General features: G+C 45.8%; 1 protein-coding gene across 1 annotated transcript in view; it reads right to left on the reverse strand.

Moving 5' to 3' along the window:
- The window catches only part of TRPM1 (transient receptor potential cation channel subfamily M member 1), a gene marked incomplete at its 5' end in the record, with an annotated part of 381,597 nt that overhangs the window by 103,231 nt on the left and 256,517 nt on the right, over positions 1 to 21,849 (reverse strand). Inside the window, 4 exons of the mRNA XM_085646142.1 lie at positions 1,490 to 1,741; positions 5,229 to 5,357; positions 6,161 to 6,292; positions 6,569 to 6,691. Of these exons, the coding sequence (XP_085502268.1) occupies positions 1,490 to 1,741; positions 5,229 to 5,357; positions 6,161 to 6,292; positions 6,569 to 6,691 (636 nt within the window). The remainder of the gene's footprint in view (positions 1 to 1,489; positions 1,742 to 5,228; positions 5,358 to 6,160; positions 6,293 to 6,568; positions 6,692 to 21,849) is intronic.

Below are 21,849 nucleotides of genomic sequence, written 5' to 3' on the forward strand. Positions count from 1 at the left end.
GCTTCTTGGCAGGAAGTGGAGACAGCGTTGTGGAAGGCAGACCAGGCCCATTCAGCTACCAGGAAATCTCCTCTCCCTACTCTAAATGTAGCACAGGTCTATTCATCCAGCCCTGACTCATCAGGCTCTCTGGAGCCACTGCTCCTCCTCAGCCCCTGACACTCAAAACACAGACAGTCAATCCACATCCTAGCAGAGGCACACTGGATGGCTATGCAAGAAAATACCTACTTTCTAAAAGTGGTATTTTCAAACACATAATGTAAAAATCACCCTCACTAAAAGATGCATTCTAACATTCTGAGTTCAGGCATATCAAACTTTATTTTCCTACCTTGTTCCCAGAGGTAGTTATGTTTATAAGATGTTATAAGCAAACTCCCAATTCTATACCATGGGAACAGGTAGCCTTGCAATAGTGAAAACACGAAATTGGCAGTCATTCACTATCAGGACATTCCACACACACCAGTGCATGTCCTACCTTTCAAATACACTGCACTCTGCCCACAGGGGTACCTTGGGCCTACCTTAGGGGTGACTAACATGTAAGAAAAAAGAAGGTTAGGGCCTGGCAAGTGGGTACACTTGCCAAGTCGACATGACAGCACTAGACTGCACACAGGCTCTGTAATGGCAGGCCAGAGTTACCTTTACATGCTGCATATGTGGGTGGCACAATCAGTGCTGCAGCCCACTAGCAGCATTTGATTTAAAGGTCCTGGGCACACACAGTGCACTGTATGAGGGACTGACTATTAAATCAAATCAGCCAATCATGGAAACACCAATCCATAACCACAATTTACAAAGGGCGCACTTGCACTTTGGCTCTGAACAGCAATGGCAAAGTGCCCATAGGATCTATACCAGCAAAACGGAGTCCAACAGTAGCAGCCCGTGGAGGGAGTTCCGTGGGGCGGTGAGGTGATGCAGCGCGCACAACGAAATTCGTTTTAGTTATTTAATTGTTTACTTACCTCCATTCATTCATATTCCGGTGTTTACTACCCCCCACCCTGCCCCTCCCCCGCCCCGCCTCACCGCCCCAAGGAACTCCCTCCACGGGCCGCTACTGAGGGGAGACCTACGCCAATGGTGCAAGGTCTAACACTGCCAAAAGAAATTAGGAAAATCAGGAAAAGAGAAAAAATTACATGGCAAAACATAGAGTGAGAGTGTCCAAGAGAGTAAGAATACTATGGAGGCGAAGAGAGGGAGATCAGAAAAAAGAGATATGGAGAGAGATGTGCGAATCAATTTCATTCATTGTTAAAAAAAAAACACCTGGCAAACATCTTTTACATAAATATTTAAAGTAATAGACAAGCATTACGGATTTACAGCCACACTAAAATGCACATCATAATTTCGCTACATACTATTGTTCTATAACATACCTCCTCACATTACACTGCACGTTACTGAAGGCCTTGTAAATATTATCTGAGTTACCTTTAAATTGTATAGACAAAACACAAGCACTAACCATCTTTCCGATCATCATGACATATGGTCCCAGGTACTTGTTGACCCCAAAGATGTCCAGCACTCTGATGTACCAGAAGATGATATCCACACAGTAAATCACTCTTCCGTAACCCATGTAGGGCTGGTTTTGAAGTCGAAGAATTGCTCCAATTAGAAACACTGAAATTGCCACCATGTCGGTGATGTTCCAATATTCCTGAAGCCAAACCTTGACCTTCTGGCTCAGCTTGCCAGGCTCTGACATCAGAATCTGTAGGTTAGAAGAAAATAGTCCCTCAATGCTGTTTACTGGTGAGGTGTTTACAGTTTATGGACCCCCACCTGGGCCTCATTGCCAGACCACAGAAGACTGCACCACTGATTGAGTACTTCTTTGACTAGTCTTTGATGCTGAGGGGAGGGGCTATGTCTGCTGTTGTTTATTGTGGTGCTTAATCAATATGAATGAAGCGGGCCGGTTGCATGTCTTAGCAATAATATTGTCTGACAGAAATATTGTATTTTAAAAAAGCATTATGCAGTGAGGCTTAAAATTTCTATTATCAACTCCAGTGGAGTGATATTTTTATGAATGATATTGAGTACACTGTGTTGCCTTCAAAAGATATTTTGGTAACCGTAGTCTGGTACCACAATGCAGAACAACCTATGTCTTTATTGACTTGATGAAGCCTGGACAGTATGCATCTGATGCAGGATGGATCACAGGACACAATCACAAAAGGGGAAGGAAGCCCATTGCCTGTCATACCAGCACACAATTCTACCACATGAACTGTGCTAAACGCGGTGCATGCCATTCACTCTTGTTGAAAGTCTATAATATTCACCATTGTTGGTGCAGCCATTGCTGTGTACCCCTAGACACGTCTTTTAGGATATTTGTCCTTCTTTGGTAAAGAGAGAGTAAAGAGGTAAATTTGGTGGTGCCTGGAATGCTTCTCAGAGTCTTCTCAGGTTGTGCTAAAGTGAGTGCTATCATGCACTGCATTCATCACAAGTACACAAAGTAGATGTGAAGCTGAAATCTTTGATGTCAAGCTTTGAACTGGCCTTCACAATACAATACACACATTCATATACTCAGGCCAGAAATAACAGGAAGTATAAATGCTTCATTCCATCCATTCAGAGCCCAGTGGCTCACAGCATACAATACCTTGTTCCTTGGTGAAGAAACATTCGACTGACCCTAGGCTGATTCTGCATTTACTTAAATAAATCGGCTAACATGACACCAGCTCTCAAAACACTTCACTGACTGCACCATCTTCAGAGCGCTTGAGGGTCTTTGCCCAACTAAATCGAAGCTCTTTTCCAAACTACTTAATGAGTTGAAATTTAAGGTGCCACAAGCTTAAATTCATCACACCGACCAGTTTAAATCACAGATCACACAGAACAACCCTGTAATTCTATCTAATCCGGAATTTAGGGACCTACCAAATCTGGCAGCTTTCAAGGAAGAATAGAAGACAAACCTCTTCAGATAAGGTTTACCACTCTCTTCTGGAAATTCCCAGGATGGCCCCCTCCTCTAGTATGGACGGTATCCTGCTGCGAACAGATCACCCTCCACTATAGTCTGAACCTAAATCAACTACGCAAGAGGTAGAACCCATCACAAAGTGGGGCAATCCATGGCCTAAATAGGAATACAGTCATGTGAAGCACAACAAGCAGCACCAAATGGCAATCTATCACATGCCAGTGCTTTACAAAATGACATAATGAATTAATTAATTGAAATCATTGATTCTTGGATAATTATCTGAAAGGTACACCTATTTTGCTCATTTCGAGGTGTCAAATGGTTAGCGAAGCCTGCTGATTCTTAAACACAAAATATGGTGTTTCTTTGGGGTGTTTAGGTGATTTTCAGTACATGTCTAAATATCTGCATTCTCTATTGTCTTTCATTTATTTCCAGGCATCGAAGACTAAAGAAAAACGCAGCAAGGCAAAATAGTAGTATTGTCTTCCCGTGCCATACTTTTGTATGGTGTTCAGACACACATCTGAACTATACTTAGGATCTCTGTTCGATCTTGAATTGTGGTTAAGACTATTCTGTAGTAAATTTTGGAATCTATGCCCAGACAGCTAAAAGGTCTATACTGTTTCCCTTTATTGGCATGGTCTTGCTACAATCCGGCACAATGACTGAGTTAGTACGAAGGAAATTATTAAAATAATATCATAGAATTATGAAAATCTATGATGTGATGGTTATTGACTTTTTACGCTTTTGTTGGCCTTCTGTGAATGCCTTAATCAAAAGAAACACATTTAAATAATTAAGCGCCAAGTAGCGTCCTATAGAACGATTATCCTACCCCTTAGTAGACATAAGGACTTCTGGCTGAAAGAAAGACTTCTGAACACGAGAGCCAGGTGGAAAAGAATATGTGTTCAAACCAAAGATCATCAGGAAGGCTGAAACGTTGCTCCACTTCTGTGCAGAACATGCAGTTGGAGAGAGAATTCAGCATCACGCCTTTCAAGACACATGCATGTCATTTTGACTTAAGAGCAGCAATGAAGCGACAATCTTGTTAAGATACATCAGTCACCATTAACCCATGCTAGTGGCAATGACCATCACTGTGCTCATAAGCAAGATTTTGTTGGCGAATGGTAAATCTGTACATTTCTGACTATCAACGCCCAGATTTACCAATCTTTAACGCATGCAGCAAAACAACTTGCTGCGCTGTGTGAAAGGGAGAGAGCAGGAATGGAATATGGAATATGGTGTATTTCTGCTCTCTGCCTGCGCTGGTCCACAATCTGCTGCCTAACATCAACTCGGGCTCCCTTGCATCATGGTGTACGGGTGCAGACAGGACTGTTTTTATGTAGGAAGGGGCACCTTCCTGCACAAGAACAATCCTTTGAGGCTTTCCATCTTTCTAAGTGTGCTGCAGAATGCAAAGACTGTCTCCTGGACCACAGTGTTGATTGAAAATAAGGATATTTGCACTACAGGCTTTGATATTGGCCACAGTGACGTAATAATTGATGGACAAAAACAGTATACCATCAATCGTAGGACTTTGTCCTGAGGAAGCCTGTGTTTAGGCGATATGCGTTGGCTGCACTTGCTGAAAAGGATTGGAATAAAAGAGAGAAATTACGAACAGTGACCCGACTCGACCTGTTTTTTTTAGCACTGTGCATGAATTGTCGCCTGTTACATTGAGTATTGTTTTTACCTCTCATTTCATGTTCTAAAACTCCCACATGCGGTATCAAACTCAACCACTTCAAGGGAGAATGTTCCACCACTGATTTGCATTAATCTCCATTACCACAAGACCTTGAGAAGTTGACTGAGCATATTGGGACTTACACACTATATGCTTAGCTAAAATGCTAATTAACAATAACAAGTCGAACATAGATGCACATACTGGCTATGAGCACTTGTTCATTTAATAATGGAAGCATACATCCCACAAATATAGAAAAAAATACAATATTAAATACGGGACAAATGAGGATATTTATAGAAATATTTTCATTTACTTTGGGAGGATGAAGACCCACTATTCTTATTCCAGTAAAAAATGGCGGAAATATATCTGTTCATTTGAAATCTATTATTTAGTAACTATTCTTATAAAATGTGATCCCTGTCAGAAATGTTTTCACTTAAAGAAGACACAACAGTCATGCTGGTTGACATTATATCTTGGCATGCTCAATTCAATAGCAGCTAGCGATTTGATTATTACCTCTCTAATCTTTTCCAGGGCCAGAGTAATGATATACGCAATCACAACCCACTCTTGCACCGACGGCCATCGCTCCATCTTCACCAAGATGATATAATTGAAGAGCAGTAAGTATCCCAGGTAGGCTATCTGAAAAGCATAAGATAGTTATTGTTGCCCTAAACGTTCCACCTTACAAACACCCCACTCTGTTCCTTCTACTCCACACTTCGTTCAACACATGAACTACTACGCTCTCTTGCAATGCTTCTGGAAATTGGTTAGTGCTGGGAGTTTTCTAATCCTATACGTCCTGGGGCAATTCTTCCTTTGTTATGTACGCAGCAAGACGAGCACTTGTCCATGCAGAGATACGTCCCTGTGTCAACTTCTGCCATAAATTTAATGTGAGACACCTTGTTCATACACCTAAGGAAAGCTCAAATGTTCCCCAAATCCTTCAGCTTTGAACTGACACACATAAATCATGTTTTGCAGCAAGAACATCTCTGCACAGGCTGCCAGTTTCGGAAACGTCATACTTCAGAGCATTACATCTAACTTACAAAGATTTGCCCTGCCTAGAGCTCGCCATCCTACCAGCTAACTAGACCATCCGCATACCCTCTGTCTAGAACCTGATGATATGAAGCTCATAAGACCAGTGTAATCCCACTTGTCCACTCTGTCAGCACAGGCTGTTGCCCTGTGGACTTCATTCCTGGCTACGCCTGCAGTATCTGCTGCTCTATATGTTCGCTCTTCTTGGACATGGCCTTCTGACTGGCTGCTGTATGAAACTCAAGAATAAAACCATAGACAACTTCTCTCTATTCACCAATTGACCGAGAGGAGACAGCTTCCAGAGATGCTAAAGTGTTCTCTTTCTCTTTGTTCTGCATTCACAGATTGATCTTTTGAAGTCCACTATTTGACAATCCACGTTCACTTACTGTGTAAAACCAAAACTTCACAATAGGAGCATTGTAGAATTCATAGATTTTTGCTCCTATCGGAATGCTTCTTTGCTTTTTGTTTCCATTTTCCTCATCTCCTTTTCTGGAATTTGCATCAGCGTTTCCATCCTAGAGAATAAAAACACATCACTGTTAATTAGAAAGTAGATGACGCCAATATGTTTGGCCTGGTATACGGTTAGACAACATGCTCACACGCCCATAAGGTATCGACAAATGTAGCATTCATATTTGCTGCCTCACATTGCAATCATTGAATATGTTACCACAGACACACCACAGGAAAAGAACACCTGTAACCAGAAACATTTCTTGGATAGAAACGTCTACAGAAGTGCTGAAGAAATCTACATTCTGATTGCAGTGATAAGAGGCCAGCCTCACCATGTTCTCGTCCTCCTTCTCTTTGCCATCTTCATTTTCCCTCGATGTTTGATATGAGAGGTCATCATGTGTGCGGAACTCTAGGAACAGGATGGTGGGTGGAAGCAGAATTCCCATTATTACCTGGAAATTTAGAAAGAGAGTGCTTGTAGCAACATCATGTCACAGCCCAGTAAATAAAGATCAGTAGATCAACAAGGTGGTATTTTGCAACGTTTTTGTTAAATTACTCTCCTGATTTCTTGGATAGCAAAGGTTAACTGAAGTCATGTGTGTCTATAGGGATGGTATGATGGTGGTAAATTGATCATGCTGAGCTATCAAAAGAGGAGTGTTTAATTGTTCTGTTTATTGCTAGCCTTTATATTTAGAAGAAGCTACTACCGAAAGAGAACCAACACTTCAGCAATCAATCAATCATTAACAAATTATAACTGCACGCTGCTTCTGCTGAAGCGTACCGGCGCTCAAAGCAGAGAAGACATATCGGGTCATCGAAGATTAATCTTGACCAAACAAGTTTTTAGCTCTCATTTAAAGGTGTCAACTGACTGATCCCTGCAAAGCTTGAGCGGAAAGGTGTGCAAGTACTTGGCTGTCAATACTATGACTAAGCTACGTCCTCACCAGACTTTGGAATATTTAGGAATTTCTTATCAGGCGGGGGTTATTGGACCGCAGCATTCTCTCTTGCTTGTACAGGCTGAGTCTATTCCTCAGGTAAAGAGGGTCTTTGCCTTCAAGGGCTCTAAATGCAAATGTGAGGGCCTTAAATTTGATATGTTTCACCACTAGGAGCCAGTGTAGCTGCTTTGAGTGGGGTGAGATATGCTGACAAAAAGGACACACCGAATCAGCCATCTGTAGCATTCTAAATGAACCGGAGTCTGTGGCCATAAAGGCAGGTAGACCCAGATAAAGGCTGGTGGCATAGTCAAATGCGAGGTTACGAGTGAATGGACCACAATTTTGTGGGGCTTCTCTGGGACTGGTGTATCAGCTTCCTTAAAGTTATAAGTTTCAGAAAGCAGGTTGAGGAGATCGGTCTTATTTGAGCCATAAAGGAGAGGTCGGAGTCAAACATGACATCCAAATTCCTAGCTGATGCAGCAGGAGCCGCTGGGCATTTAGTTATTTAGGACAACAGAAATTCATGGGGGTGCTCTGGTTGAAGAAGAGAACCTCGCTGTTGTCTGAATTTCATTTAAGGAAATTAAACTCCATCCAGGCAGCTAGACCTTTAAACATTCCTTAAAATTGAAGAGTGCCACCTCACAAACAAGAGTTTTGGGGAATGAGGAGAAAGGGTGGAGACAGACACACTGGAATCTGTCTTCTAAGAATGATTTAAGCCCTGGAAGCCAAATTGGCCTAATCTGTTCAGGAAAGTGATGTGAGACACCGTGTCAAACACTACTGACAGTTGTAATAATACCACCATGGCTGAAGAGCCTCTATCCAAGTTTTCCCTTAGAGACTTAGACACTTCCAGTGCCGTTTCAGTGCTGTATCCTGCTCAAAAACCCGATTGAGAAGACCGTTAGCATCAATGGAGGAGGACAGCTGATGATTTACCTATTTCTCAAGATTCTTAGCAGGGGCAGGCAACAGCGAGGTAGGCCTGAAATTGCTTAGAGCACTTGGATCAGCATTGGGTTCCTTAAGAAGTGGAAGAAGTAACACATGTTTCCAAGTGGCAGGGAAAACACCAGCTTTCAGAGCTGAGTTCCAGATTTTATTACGAAATGAATTGACAAAATGGACGGGGGTTTCCATGGGATCCCAACTTACATTTCACTTGCTCGTGGAGTGAGTCATCTTCCGAAATAGTGGAGAACTTGGCAAAAGTCGACTCATAGCTAGAACACGCAACCAGCGTTGTTTCAAGCCTGGATCCATTTGGGGAAGGTGGAATACAATTTATGCATTTTTTCTTAAAAGAAAATCGATAATTCGTTGCAGAGTTCAGGAGAGGGATTAAAAGCACTTTTTACAGCATCAGGGGAGAGAAAGGACTTACTATATTAGATACTTCCATAGTGGTATTAGAAGCACCCTCAATGCGAGACGAGAAGTAGTCTCTCATAGTCTTCCATGAAAGTTTACGAAATTTACTGAGAGCTGATTTATATATCAGCTTTGCCTCAGGATCATAAGACCTTCTCCAGCTGCTCTCTAACTTTTTACACAAGCTTTTCTCTGCTCTTAGGGTGGGAGAAAACCAGGGAGCAGAGGGCTTAGATCTTTTAGCTATGTTGACTTTCAGAGGTGGTAGACGGTCCAAGAAATTGGTAATCCAATGATTGAACAGGGCAGCATCAGAATCTGAGTTGCCTTTTAAGGAAGGAAGTGAAGAGCAGAGAGAGAGCAAAGGGTGATGATTAACAATAGAGTGAATGCTACCCATCTGGGCCCAGATTTACTAAGGTTTTGTACCTGGGTTTTGTCACTGTTTTGGTGCCACCCCTACATAAAATCCATTTGGGATTTACAAAGCTCTGAGATGCCAATTTGAGTGGTTTTGTAAAGAAAACGTAACACAATGCAGCACATAGCACTGCCTTGTTTACCTTCATTAGGGAGGCATTACATGGGTGGTGCATGGGTGTTCTCAAGCATCCACCCATAGATTTTCATGCAGATATTTGCAAAGCCTTGTAAACACGAGGTTGTACAAAAATGCTGCATTTACTTGAGGATGGCGTAACAAGGAGAAATATTGTTATTTCCCCTCAGTATTTCCTTTTTGCATGTGTGCTGCATCTGGTAGCACACAAGTAAAAAGGAAATATCCTTAAAGGGTAGTTTTTGTGCAGGAAGGTATCTCTGTCCTGACCTCAACACACACACCCTTGCACTATGGAGCAACGGGCCTGCATTAGCGTTAGGCAGCACACAGTGCGTGGCACCAGCAGTAGGAGAAAGTTGAAATGGCCCGTATCTTTGTAAATATGGCAGAGTTCTGCTCTCTCCCTTTCATGCAACACAGCACAGCAACATCCCTTGCTGCCCGGTGCACTGGAAATCTTAGTAAATCCGATTCCTACACCCCTGAAGGTCAAACCTGAGTTTCAAGGGAGCTAATGAAGCACAGATAGGATCCCTGTATTATTTTTTATGCTTGAATCAATTCATGTTTTTAGATCCATTTGTTGTATTGATAACTGCCTCCTTTTGTCAGTCAGGAGATTTTATTTCCTGTCCCTGACTTTCTATTTCACCATAACAGACTGGCAATTACACATGACTCAGTGATGTCAAACAGTGCTTTGCAAATGGCAGGGGCGGCAAAGAGAGGTCGTGTTGATACCACATAAAACTCGGATTCTGGTCAATGGGACACGGACTGTGGTAGTTAGGGACTTGAACAGGCTTTTATATCGTGGTAAATTTGTGTGGCCACAGAGATTATTTATAGCCTCTGTTCGATTATCAGCCTTGCACTGCTGCCATTGGAATATAATGCCTTTGGAAGATAGTGGGACACAGAGCTTTTATGAAAAGGCATGTGGTGAGGTTGTGGACAAGTGGCTTCCAGGAGGGAAGAAGCATTATGGCATTGACAATGTAGAGACATGGCTTCCAAGAGTAGGGTAGCAACGCAGAAACAGAGTTGGGGGATGTACCTAGATTGGATATTACTGTAAACATGAATTGTTAATATTCCCATGTCCAGGGACAACCATGAAAAGGCTCCATTTTCCACAGGAAAGTTGTGTGATAATTATAACACCCTTACACTTTTCCTCCGATAGAGTCTGGCAGGCCAAACCTGTCAAAAATAATTATGGGGAGCCTAGCGCGCAACCAAGATGGCCGCGTAGGTGCGAGGCTCCCGAGGACCTCCGCGACCTCCTGAATTAATCCTGGCGATATCCTGTCCTTGTTGAGGGGACTGTGTTGGGGAACCGGAGCTGAGGCGCCACCCGTTTTTTGGGCTCGAATCGGACCCCGGACGCCGGTGGGAGCATCGTTCGAAGGTTGTGGCCTTCTCCTCGCCGGCCCCCCGGATTGGAGTAGTGGGGCGATCCGGGGACAAAGTGAATAACAGCGGCGAACGGGGCTGGGCGACTGGCGTACCCCGCACTTTCGCTTTCGCTTTTGCGCCCTCCTAGCTCTCAGGCGGGGTCGGATTGCGGAGCGGGGTGTGGTGGTGTGGCCTTGTCCAGGAGCCCGGCTGACCCACCGGCGGTGGGTTGACCCGCGGTTCGGTGGTCGCCCCCGCCCCCCCCCCTGGCACCCGTGACTTGGTATAGCGGCCCGTTTGGGGTGCTTGGCACGACGGTGGAAGAGCCAGCATGTCCACCAAACAAGATGGCGACCGGGCGAAGGTGAAGACGACCCGCCGTGGCGCGGCGCACCAGGCCAACAGTATGGACCGCTACACGCTCCAGAAGGGTTCTCCGGAGACATCGCGTGCATCCCCGGTGGGCCCGACGGAGGCATCCGCTCATCCGGTGGATCTGACCCTCCGGGACGTCATGGGCGCCATCGCAGAGATGAAGGCCTCAGTGGACCAGCGTTTCGACACCTTAGCGCAAAAAATAGACTCGGTCCTGGTGGATGTGAGACTTGTGAGGGCAGACTTGTCCAAAACAAACGACCGAGTCGACTCCCTGGCCCACACCACGATGAGCCTCACGACAGACGTGGTGGCCCTCCAGAAGGAGGTGCGCCGGCTTGGCCAGGCGAGCGCCCTGATGGACCGGCGACTGGAGGACTCCGAGGGTCGGGCCCGGAGGAATAATGTCCGTATTGTGGGGGTGCCGGAGGGACGAGAGGCGGAGGCGGCGGATCTTTTCGTGGAAGAGTTGATCCTGACCCATCTCCAGCCCCGGGGGCTGAGTAAGCTTTTTGCGGTGGAGCGTGCTCACCGGGTCCCCGGGGGCAGACCTAAGACTGGTGCCCCGCCGCGGCCTCTCATTGCCCGGATTTTTAATTTCCGGGACAGAGATGCTATCCTCCAGGCCTCCAGACAACAGGGACCGGTCAAGCTTGACAACATGGAGGTACATTTCTACCCAGACTTTACCCCGGCGGTCCAGAAGCAGCGGCAGAGCTTTCTTGGTGTTAAACGTCGCCTGAGGGACCTGAACCTCAAGTACTCAATGCTTTTTCCAGCTAAGCTGAGGGTAGAGGTGGATGGTCGCACGCACTTCTTCGACCGGCCCGAGGCGGCTGGGGACTGGCTGGACACTCTGCCTGGAGATCGGGGCCGGGGGGGCGGGGGGGGCGCGGCTGGCGAGGAGGGCCCGCCGGAGCAGAATTGAGGGGTGACTGCATAGGCCTTGCTCTGGACGTTGTTCCTTCACCATTTATTGATTGCGTATTTTCCCCTCCTATGGAGGCCGTGCGGGGTCTGTTGGGGGCTTCCCTCCTCCTCTGGGGGACTAGTTAGTATTTTAGCTATGGGGCGACAGGCACACTGCACTTTGGGGGGGCTGTCTGGGCTCATGCAGGGGTGCAGGGAGGGGGGAGTTTTGTTGGGACCGGGGGGTGGGGGGGGTGTGTTGTTTGTTAGCACCGCAGGGCAAACCCGCTACTATGTTGTTGTTTTTAGGATGCTCGATGGGGGACGACCGATTGTTTCGACGTATGATGGGGGGTAGGGATTTGGCTGTGTTGTCATGGAATGTTAACGGCCTGGGGGATAGGATTAAGCGTGGTGTGGTCCTGCAGTACTTAAAACGTATTTCACCAGATGTTGTCTTCCTGCAGGAGACGCACCTTATAGGTAACTCCTTTCATGCAATGAACCGGCGGGGATATCGTTTGGCGGCCCATTCTGGCTTCACCTCGGGCTCGCGGGGGGTGGGTATTATGATCAAGAACTCGCTCCCGTTGGAGATTGATGAGGTGCGCCATGATGAGAGGGGACGCTACACGGTTCTGGTGGGAAGAATGGAGGGTAGAGTGTTTATCTTTATATCAGTGTACGTCCCGCCTGGGTTACAAGCCACCACATTTGCGGACCTGGGGCGCCTCCTTCTGGACCTTCCGAGTGGCCTGCTGGTGGTTGGAGGGGATTTTAATGCGGTAGCCTCTGGGTCTATGGATCGCCATCCCCCTAGGGACCTCCCCCGGGCACAGGCGTGGCTGCCCGGCCTTCTGGACACGCTGGGCCTGGTGGATTGCTGGCGATTAAAGCATCCTGCATTGCGACAGTACACCTTCCACTCGGGTGCCCATGGTAGCCTCTCGCGGCTTGATTACATCCTTGTCCCGGCGGCCCACGCAGGGAGGGTGGGGGAGGTGCGCCATCTGGCGCGGGGTATCTCAGACCACTCCCCATTGTTGTTGCATCTCGATGTCTTCCCGAGGGGGGATGGCAGGGTGGCCCCAATCAATGCATGGTATTTGCGCGACCCCACCATTCGTGCCGATTTGATCAAATCCCTACAGCGATATTTCGATGAGAATGTGGGGTCGGTCTCTTCGGCCATCTCCCTGTGGGAGGCTTTCAAGGTAGTCCTTAGAGGGGAGGCCCTCTCCTTTATCTCCCATGCCCGGCGGCGCGAGCGGGAGGAGGTGACCCGGGTAGAGGCCGAGATTGCAGAACTGGAGGGTGACCTGGGAAGCGGGGTAACAGACGACAAGTTGCATGTTCTACACCTAAAGCAGGCGGCCTATCGGGCCCTCGTCACGGAGGCGGCCAGGGGCCTCAGTAGAGAGCAGCAGGGGCGATTGTATGATGTGGGTGATAAGGCTGGCAAATTGATTGCGTGGTTGGATAAGAGGGAGAGAGCGAGCCGTGTGGTGCCTTTGATTGAGAGTGTTGATGGTGCGTGTGTCACTGAGCCGGAAGCCATTGTCTCCTGCTTCGCGGATTATTTCCGCGAAGTCTACTCCCCGGTTTCCCCCTGCTCGGAGGCAGACTCCCATGCCCTGCTTCGGGACATCGCACTGCCCTCCCTAACGGTGGAGGACAGGGATTCGCTGGACGCCCCTCCCACCTCGGACGAAATTGCCTTGGCTATTCGCTCGGTTGCATCCGGCAAGGCCATGGGCCCCAATGGTGTTCCCATCGAGCTCTACAAGCTACGCCCGGATGTGTTGGTGCCCCACCTGCGCGGGATGTTCCTGGCGGCCCACTCGCGGGGTTCCCTCCCACCGGACCAGCGTCTAGCCACAATTGTGGTGATCCACAAGGAGGGGAGGCCCCGTGAACGGGTCACATCCTATAGGCCGATTTCGCTTTTGAACGCGGAGCCCAAAATCCTCGCCAAGATGTTGGCCAACAGGTTGGTTGGCGTGGTGGGCGATTTGGTCCACCAAGACCAATCTGGCTTTATACCGCACCGCAACACGGCGCTCAATCTGCGGCGCTTGCACGGGGTGCTCGCGCGTGTCCCATTTGTGCGGGAGCCGGCCATCTTGGCGTCCTTGGACGCCACCATGGCGTTTGATACGCTTGAATGGCCATACCTCTGGGCGATGCTGGCAAAATTCGGGTTTGGCCCGGGTTTCATTAGCTGGGTCAAATTGCTATATTCGGGCCCATTGGCGCAGGTGGTAGTGAATGGGCGAGTCTCGGCCCCATTCGCGCTGGGGAGGGGTACGCGTCAGGGCTGCCCCCTGTCGCCTCTCCTGTTTGCTCTGGCCCTGGAGCCCCTGGCGGAGTGGCTGCGGTGGCACCCTTCTATCCGTGGTCTCCGCTGGACCCCCGAGCATGAGGACCGTGTGTCCCTCTATGCTGACGATATCCTTCTGTATCTCGCCTCCCCGCGTAAATCACTGATCGTCCTGGTTGATGTTTTGCGTTCATTCGGTCGCAACTCAGGCCTGGTCATCAACTGGGCGAAATCCTGTGTATATGTGCTTTCCGGGGAGGCTCCGGCCCTACCACGGGACTGTCCGATCCAGATTGCCTCCCAAGGTTTTCGGTACCTGGGTATCTATATCACTCTTGATCCGGAGGCCCGCTATGAGCGGAATTTGTTGCCCCCCCTCCGGCGTTTGAGGGAGGACGTGGTGCGCTGGCGGCGTCTGCCGCTTTCGCCGCTCGGCCGAGCGGCCTTGTTTAAAATGATGTCCCTGCCACGCTTCCTCTACGCCCTCCAGAATACTATGGACTTGGTCCCGGCACGCTATTTCCGTGAGGTGGAGGGCCTCCAGCGGCGCCTGTTCTGGGACGGGAGGCCGCGCATTGCTCTGGCTAAATTGACGCTCCCGTGGTACGATGGGGGGGTCGCCCTCCCTGACATTAAACGGTATTACTGGGCCTCCCAACTAGCTGCAATTAATCATGGCCTTTACGGGCCCGCCTTGAACCCGGCATTTGAGATGGATAAGATGCTCCTGCCCGGTGGCGATTACAATCGAGCGCTCTACGCTGGCGCGCCCGACTCCCGTTTGACGGGACCGACGCGTGTCATGGTGCGTGTCTGGCACGCGGCTAATGCAGCTATGGGGTGGAAGGACCGTTTGACCCGGGCGTCACCGCTGTATGCGTCTGAGAGGTTGGGCTCCCTGTGGACGTCGAAGGGCTTCGAGAAGTGGGACACGATCGGAATCAGCACGGTGGGGGATCTCTGGACGAGGGGGGGATTCAGAACTTTTGAGACGCTGCAGGCGGAGTTCCAGCTGCAGGGCAGTGAGTACTTTCGGTACCTACAGGTCTGCCATGCGCTGGGCTCCGTCTTCCCGGATGTCGCATCCATTCCGGAGTCTTCCCCCCTGGAGGACAGGGTCCTAGATGGCCATGTCCCGGACAGCACGATCTCCCTCATATACAAAAAACTGATCAACGATAGATCGTGCCTGCTGACTAGTCTCCGCGAGGCTTGGGTTGCCGACGGGCTGGAGCTGGACGATGAGGATTGGATTTCCGCGGTGGCCTCTCCGAAAGAGGTGGCCATCCCGGCTCGCCTTCGTTTCGTCCAGCTCAAGATCCTTCACCGGGTTTACGTGACAGGGCCAAGGCTTCTGCGTATGGGTTTTGCTGGTGACGGAATGTGTAAGCGTGGCTGTGGTGCGTTGGCGACTTTCATGCATATACTGTGGGAGTGCCCGAAGGTGGAGCGATTCTGGCGTGGTGTGCATGAGGTCCTGCGTGTGGTGACGCGTGTTGCGTTGCTGCCTGAAGCGAGGAGATGCTTGCTGAATGTATGGGAACCGAATGACTATTCGGTCCCGCAGACGCGGTGGGTGACTCTGGGATACATGATAGCCAAGCGCGACATTGCTCAATTGTGGGGATCCCAGAGGCCCCCTGCGGTGTCGGCCTGGAAAGAGCATATGGATTGGTGTATGTTTCGTGAAAAGGTGGTGTATGTGGCGAGAGGTAAGCCTGGGGCGTGGGTGAAACTCTGGGGCCCCTGGAACGCCTACCGCGGGGGTATTTGTGAGCCACCACTGCTACCGGCTGCCTCGCCCGCTCCGTCTCCCTAGACGGCCCCCTCCCTCAGCCGCGGGCGCGCGGTCCCCCAGTCCCTGATCTATTCCCATTCCCCTCTCCAGAGTTCTGCTGCTGGTTTGGATCCCCCACTTATGGAGCACGTGCTGTTAGTTTGGATCGCGGGTTGCCTTGCGGGTGTGGTTTTTTGGTGTTGTTTTGTTTCAAGAAAAGGGAACCGTACTGTGGGCTTGGAGCTGTGTGGCCTGCACCATTGATTACTCCTGTTTCATTGCTCTGCACGGCCTAGAGACTTTTACTGTATGTGTGAAATATATTTTTTGTCACTCTAGCGGCCGGCCGGATGGTTGTAGGCCCATACCTGTAACTTTTACGAACTGCAATAAACGGTTTAAAAAAAAAAAAAAAAAAAAAAAAAATAATAATTATGGAAAAAGGATTGGAAAAAAAGGCAAACCGGGCAGAATACGGTGTGTTAAAAGTGATTCTGCATATTACGTCTCATTTTTAAATTGCAAACTCTGACTAGGTGGTGATGCAGCGTAAAAGCTGATCATTCTTTACATGACATAAAAACAAATATAACAACAAAACTCTAATGTGCACTTTGCACACATTTAGAAAAATAAATCTAAAATTAAGAAAAACAGAAGTATCAGCACCGCAAAAGTGTGCTTAGATTTGTAAAGATAGCAGGATTAATAGAATAATTAATTTAACAAGTTCATTAACTGATTATCTTATATTTTATCAAAGTCGTTAGGAAGGATAATTGATGAAAATGTTTTCTATGATGTAAATAACACAAATTATTAATATAAAGCAGTATATCATGTAACTAATGAGTCTTACACACAATTATGCAAATATTTATGATGAAACATAGCATCTCTCGTGCCTTCATTGTAATGCACCATAGCAAATGAAAAACTGGTGCAAATTAAAAATGTTACATTGTATATGGCTGAAACTTTCAGTATAAATGCTTGACATTATCTTAGATTTCTTAAAACAATTTTATTATAATGATTTTTAAGAATCATGTGCACGTAGGTACTTTTCAAAATTGTGGTAGTAGGCCATATTTAGAGTTGGACATTTCTATGCAATAATCACTGACAAAAATTAACATTATTTCCTCACATGATATGCCTGATTTATTTCATCATGTTTGCACTTCAATATAAGTTTACTTTATTAATTAAGAAATGCTGACTTAAATGTATTGAATTGCCTTTGTCCTTAGGCTGCATTATTTCATAGCCTGGAGTAATGGCCATTTGTTTTGTTTCTTCAAATGTTGCTTTATCTGTCCTTTTTACGTAACATTCTTAAATCAATAGATACTTTCTTCAGTACTTCGTTGTGAGTGAATTGATGGGAACTCAACCCTTTGACTTAATACATGAAGAGCAACAAAGTAAATAGGCGCTTTGTCAACTAACCTGTGAGGACGGAATTGACAGTCATTTTCAGAAGCAACTTGGGAAAATATGTTGGAGTATCAATTTTGTACCAAATGATGTCACAGATGGGCTATTTGGAGTATAAAAAGTGACTTTGCAAGGCGGAGGGATGGAATCTCTCTCTCTCTCAATTTCCTACCTACCCACCATAGCGCCGGACTTTCCATGCCCCTTGCTTTTTCCCTTGTTTGATGAACTTGCCTGCTGTACAATTTGGAGCTGTATAGTGAGAGACCAGACTTGGACGTTCCGGATTATAACTCCGCTCCCCTTGCTCATGGACTTTTCCTCAGTGGACTCTAACTTGATCCCTTTGCCAATGCTAACAGAACTCTTTTGAATCATCCTCACACCTTTGTTGGTGGTATGAAACTTTAACCTGTACCATCCTCGTCATGTATTATTTCATACATCATGTGCCCGTCCCTCGAGTACGTGTGATCTGGAATTAAACGAACACAACGAAACACCCAAATATTCGGTGGTCAGTGCATGAACATATTGGAAGTTACCTAAGTACTTTTTTCTACTCCGGAGGATCGTGTGGGTTGGAATTATCACCACACATGAAATGGATGAGAACAAGAGACATTAGAGCCTTCAAAAAGTCGCAGGTTTATGCTCCCATTGTGGCGACAAAACATGTGTTGGCTGGCTAAGATCTTGTTTGAATAAAAAGAAACCAGAGGAAAAGAACTAAAGAAACAAAAAACTTCATTGAGATGTCTGTTTTACATTCAAATGGACTTACATATGCTACTGCTGTCATGTTTTTATAATCTCAAAACGTGTGCTAGGGATTGTTATTAGGTATATTTGTAGTCTGCGCCACAAGATTTGGGGAGGTTGGTGGTTCTCTCCATCCTTCAGCACTGTTATAGCAACATACTGACCAAGATGTTTAGTGACTTCACCCTTGGAGCTCCAGGATCCCTATATATTATACCAACGACCATTTTCTTACTATCACACTTCTCTACATTTATTGGGCATCACATTGCGACGTTAAGAGTCTCTTGAAATTTCCAGTCTATGTGAACATGATTTACCCCAACAAACCCTGAAGATGTCTTTGTTTAGGGACGAAACGCATTGGTGATATCGAAATTCAGAGAAAAAACGTTTTAAAAAGAATATGAATGTGAATAAAGAAACCCTTTTTAAGTAAAACTTAATGGAGTCTGTGCACTATAGCATTCAATTGTTCTTATATGTCTTGTAATGACTGGTGGGTGCTGAATCACTTTCTTGCAATTTTTAAAGACTTGTCCACATGGTATTCTAGCTTCACTCAGATAGGCAGCAGTTCTAGAATGATGATCCATTTTCTAGAAGGTCTAGAAGGTACGAGTGCCAGTCACTTGTAGACTTCCTGAAAGGGATATACCTTTAAATCCCAGTGAGCATGGGACCCATGTCTGGGCATGCCCATTGCACTTAGGGCATCCATTGTGAAAGCATCCAGGTGATGGTGATCTCAGCCACATGTGCTCATTTGGGGCGGGTGCATCACTATCCTGTGTGGCCTGGGTAAAAGTGTCTATAAATCTCACCTATGGGATCCTCGGCCATGTCATGCTGCTTAAAGATGCAGCACCAAGGTACCTTGCTTGCAAGTTGAATCCCAAGAAATTTAAAAAGGTCCTCAGGGTCCTGGGTGTGGCTTGTGCTGAAGGTCTGGAAAGAGTTAGATTCCAGGTTTGCAAATTGCCCAACTGTTTAGATGCAGCTGAAGAATGAATGAGAAACAGTCAGCTAAAGCCAAATTAGAAACGTTTAACCTATTGAGGTACACCTTTTTGTAAATCCCTAACTGATCACATTTACTGTGCGATCAGCTGGAACCTGTCTCCTGTGGGAAAAATCTAATGATGAAAATTAGAGCTACAATACAGAGAAACTCAGTTTTAGCTTGTGTATTTTACAACTTCATGTGCTGGAAAATGATTTTTCCAGCTGTCTTCTTTTTCATACGAAATTCTGATTATGAATGCTTTTATATATTTTTGTCTTCTTGATTATCAAAATATGCCTCATTTGGAATTACCTAAGGGTTCACTACATTGACTCAACCTGGTTTAGAAAGGCACAACACAAAAGTGTACTACTGATAGGGTTCTCCTGCATTACTCCTGCTGGGGTTCTTGACATTGGTTTACAATTAAACAAGTGAACTTGTTTAAGTTCATATGCCTAATTAATAACATGCTTACATTCAAAGGTAAATACCACTAATAGCTTGTTTCAAGTGCTACCGACCACAACGTTTTGTAAGATTAAAGGACCAATTTCTACTTCAGTTACCCAAGGCCAAACAAGTTAAAAATGGGCTAAAACATTAATAGCGGCTGCTAATCCCATTCTGGAGACCAATTCATTATATTTCAGGAAAGTCTTGAAAACCAGTTTTTTTAGTTTAAGTAGTTGCTGCTTGAATGATTTGAGATTTTAATAGTAATAAATGATGCCCTGATACAGTCAGATGAAAGAGTGCCTTATAAGCCACAAAAACAATTAGAAATACTTATCTGATGTGTGTGAGCATAAAAACCTTGGATTAGCCCAGCACCAAATCGAACAAATATTCAGCTTTCAGAAGTTACACACACTCACAAAATGCCTATTATTCTTGTTTATTCACTAGTGTGCCTTGTGTGCAATTTCCAAACGCTGGCCAAAAGAAATCTGCAAAGATAATATAACTGTGAAAATGTAAAACAATATCTCAAACACTGTCAATCTCCATGTGTTTCCAGTCTGATTAGTCCCTAAATCAAGCTTTATTGAATTAGATTTTTGTCATTTCCATAATGTCCTGGATACTGACGGAATTTGGGAAATTTGTGTGCATCACTTCCTTATTTCCCTTTAGTTTTTCGATCTTATCTGTAAGATTATAATCAAATGCAGAATTACTTGATCACTGGTTTAAACCACTGGTTCTCATCCATTTGCAAAATGTAATATTTCAATTATTTGTTTCTTCATCTGAAACACTACAACTCTAGTGTGTTCAGTGAAGAGCTCTGGATTTCTTATGTGTGGAGTGCTCCACGTTCAGAGGTTCATTCAAACACAAACAGAATGATGGAGCATGCAAACTAAAAGAGGGCAGTTTCCAGTCACTAAGACTTCAGTGGGAGCGAAAGTATCACAAAGTATCACATAAACTGAGTGGAAGGTATACCAGCAAGGTGAGCCTTGAGGAAGACCCATTCATTAATTGCTTCATGTTAAAAAGAAGTGAACACACTTTAGATACATGTTCATGCCATTATCAGAGTAGCCTTTTTCATCCAGAGATCTCAGGAATCATAAACCAGCATTGGCTTAGCCAAAAGGTTTCGCCTTTGGGACCTTATAAGTGTTTAGCCATGCAACAGTTAATGTTGTTGCACCAAGGATATTGTGCTGCATAACTAAATACTTATAAGGTCCCAAAAGCGAGACCTATTGGCTATGCTAATGCTTGTTTAATTTGGTCATTCTTTGTAAGTAAGCTAAAATGGGGATTGATTGTGAAAAACTCAAAGCTGTCAACAGAAGGAAAAGCCAAATGCACCAAATTTCAAAGCTTAATATGTGCCGGTGTTTGCTGATGCTTGACACCAGCGTTAAATTTCACATGTTTAAATGCACATTTAAAACAATTCTAGTGCATCAAAGCCATTTTTACTGCTTTGTGTAGCCTGGAATTGTAAAACTGTTTAAAAGTGTGATGTTTAGTAGAGAGCGTTGTAGTACTCTCTCCTTTAGTTCTATCTCTATGCCTTTGGCTAAGATTCCACCAATTTTTGCCATTGATTCTTTTGGCAAAACGTGAAGAGGCATCCACCCTAACAGGTGGACCAAACTTTGACACTCCCTTAGGGACATTATAAGGAGACTTAATCCTCACCCAATCCCGTACTTTAATTTTAGATTTAAAACAATCTTCATCATAAGCCATTGGTCGGGGAGGTGCACTACACTCACTTTGACCTGGACAGGATTGCAAGTTCCTTATATCTTTTGTCTCACAAGTTTTAGATAACATACCCCATTTCTTCATCCAGGCTGGACACATTTGAAAAGAAGCCTGTCTTCCTCTAAGTAGTGCGAAAGGACTAGAACCAGTAATAGTGCTTGGAGTTGTACGATGTGCCCATAACATACTCTGCACAGCCTCTTTAATATCCATATTAGCTAAAACAGCCCACTGAACACATTCGACCAGAATGCGGTTGTTGCGCTCAATAAAACCATTAGCCTGTGGGTGATATAAAGCCACACGCCGGTGTGAGATCCCAGTTTGACTAAGGAAATCAGACATTTCCTTTGACGTAAATTGCACACCATTGTCGGACACAATCTCTTTGGGAAATCCTTCTCTACCAAAAAGACTCTGGAGGAATTTAATGACCTCTTGCGAATTGGGATCTGTCATAAAATGAACTTCCCACCACTTGCTGAAATAATCA

The sequence above is a fragment of the Triturus cristatus genome, chromosome 3_1 (assembly GCF_964204655.1).
Source record: "Triturus cristatus chromosome 3_1, aTriCri1.1, whole genome shotgun sequence".
In the NCBI taxonomy this organism is placed as follows: Eukaryota; Metazoa; Chordata; class Amphibia; order Caudata; family Salamandridae; genus Triturus; species Triturus cristatus.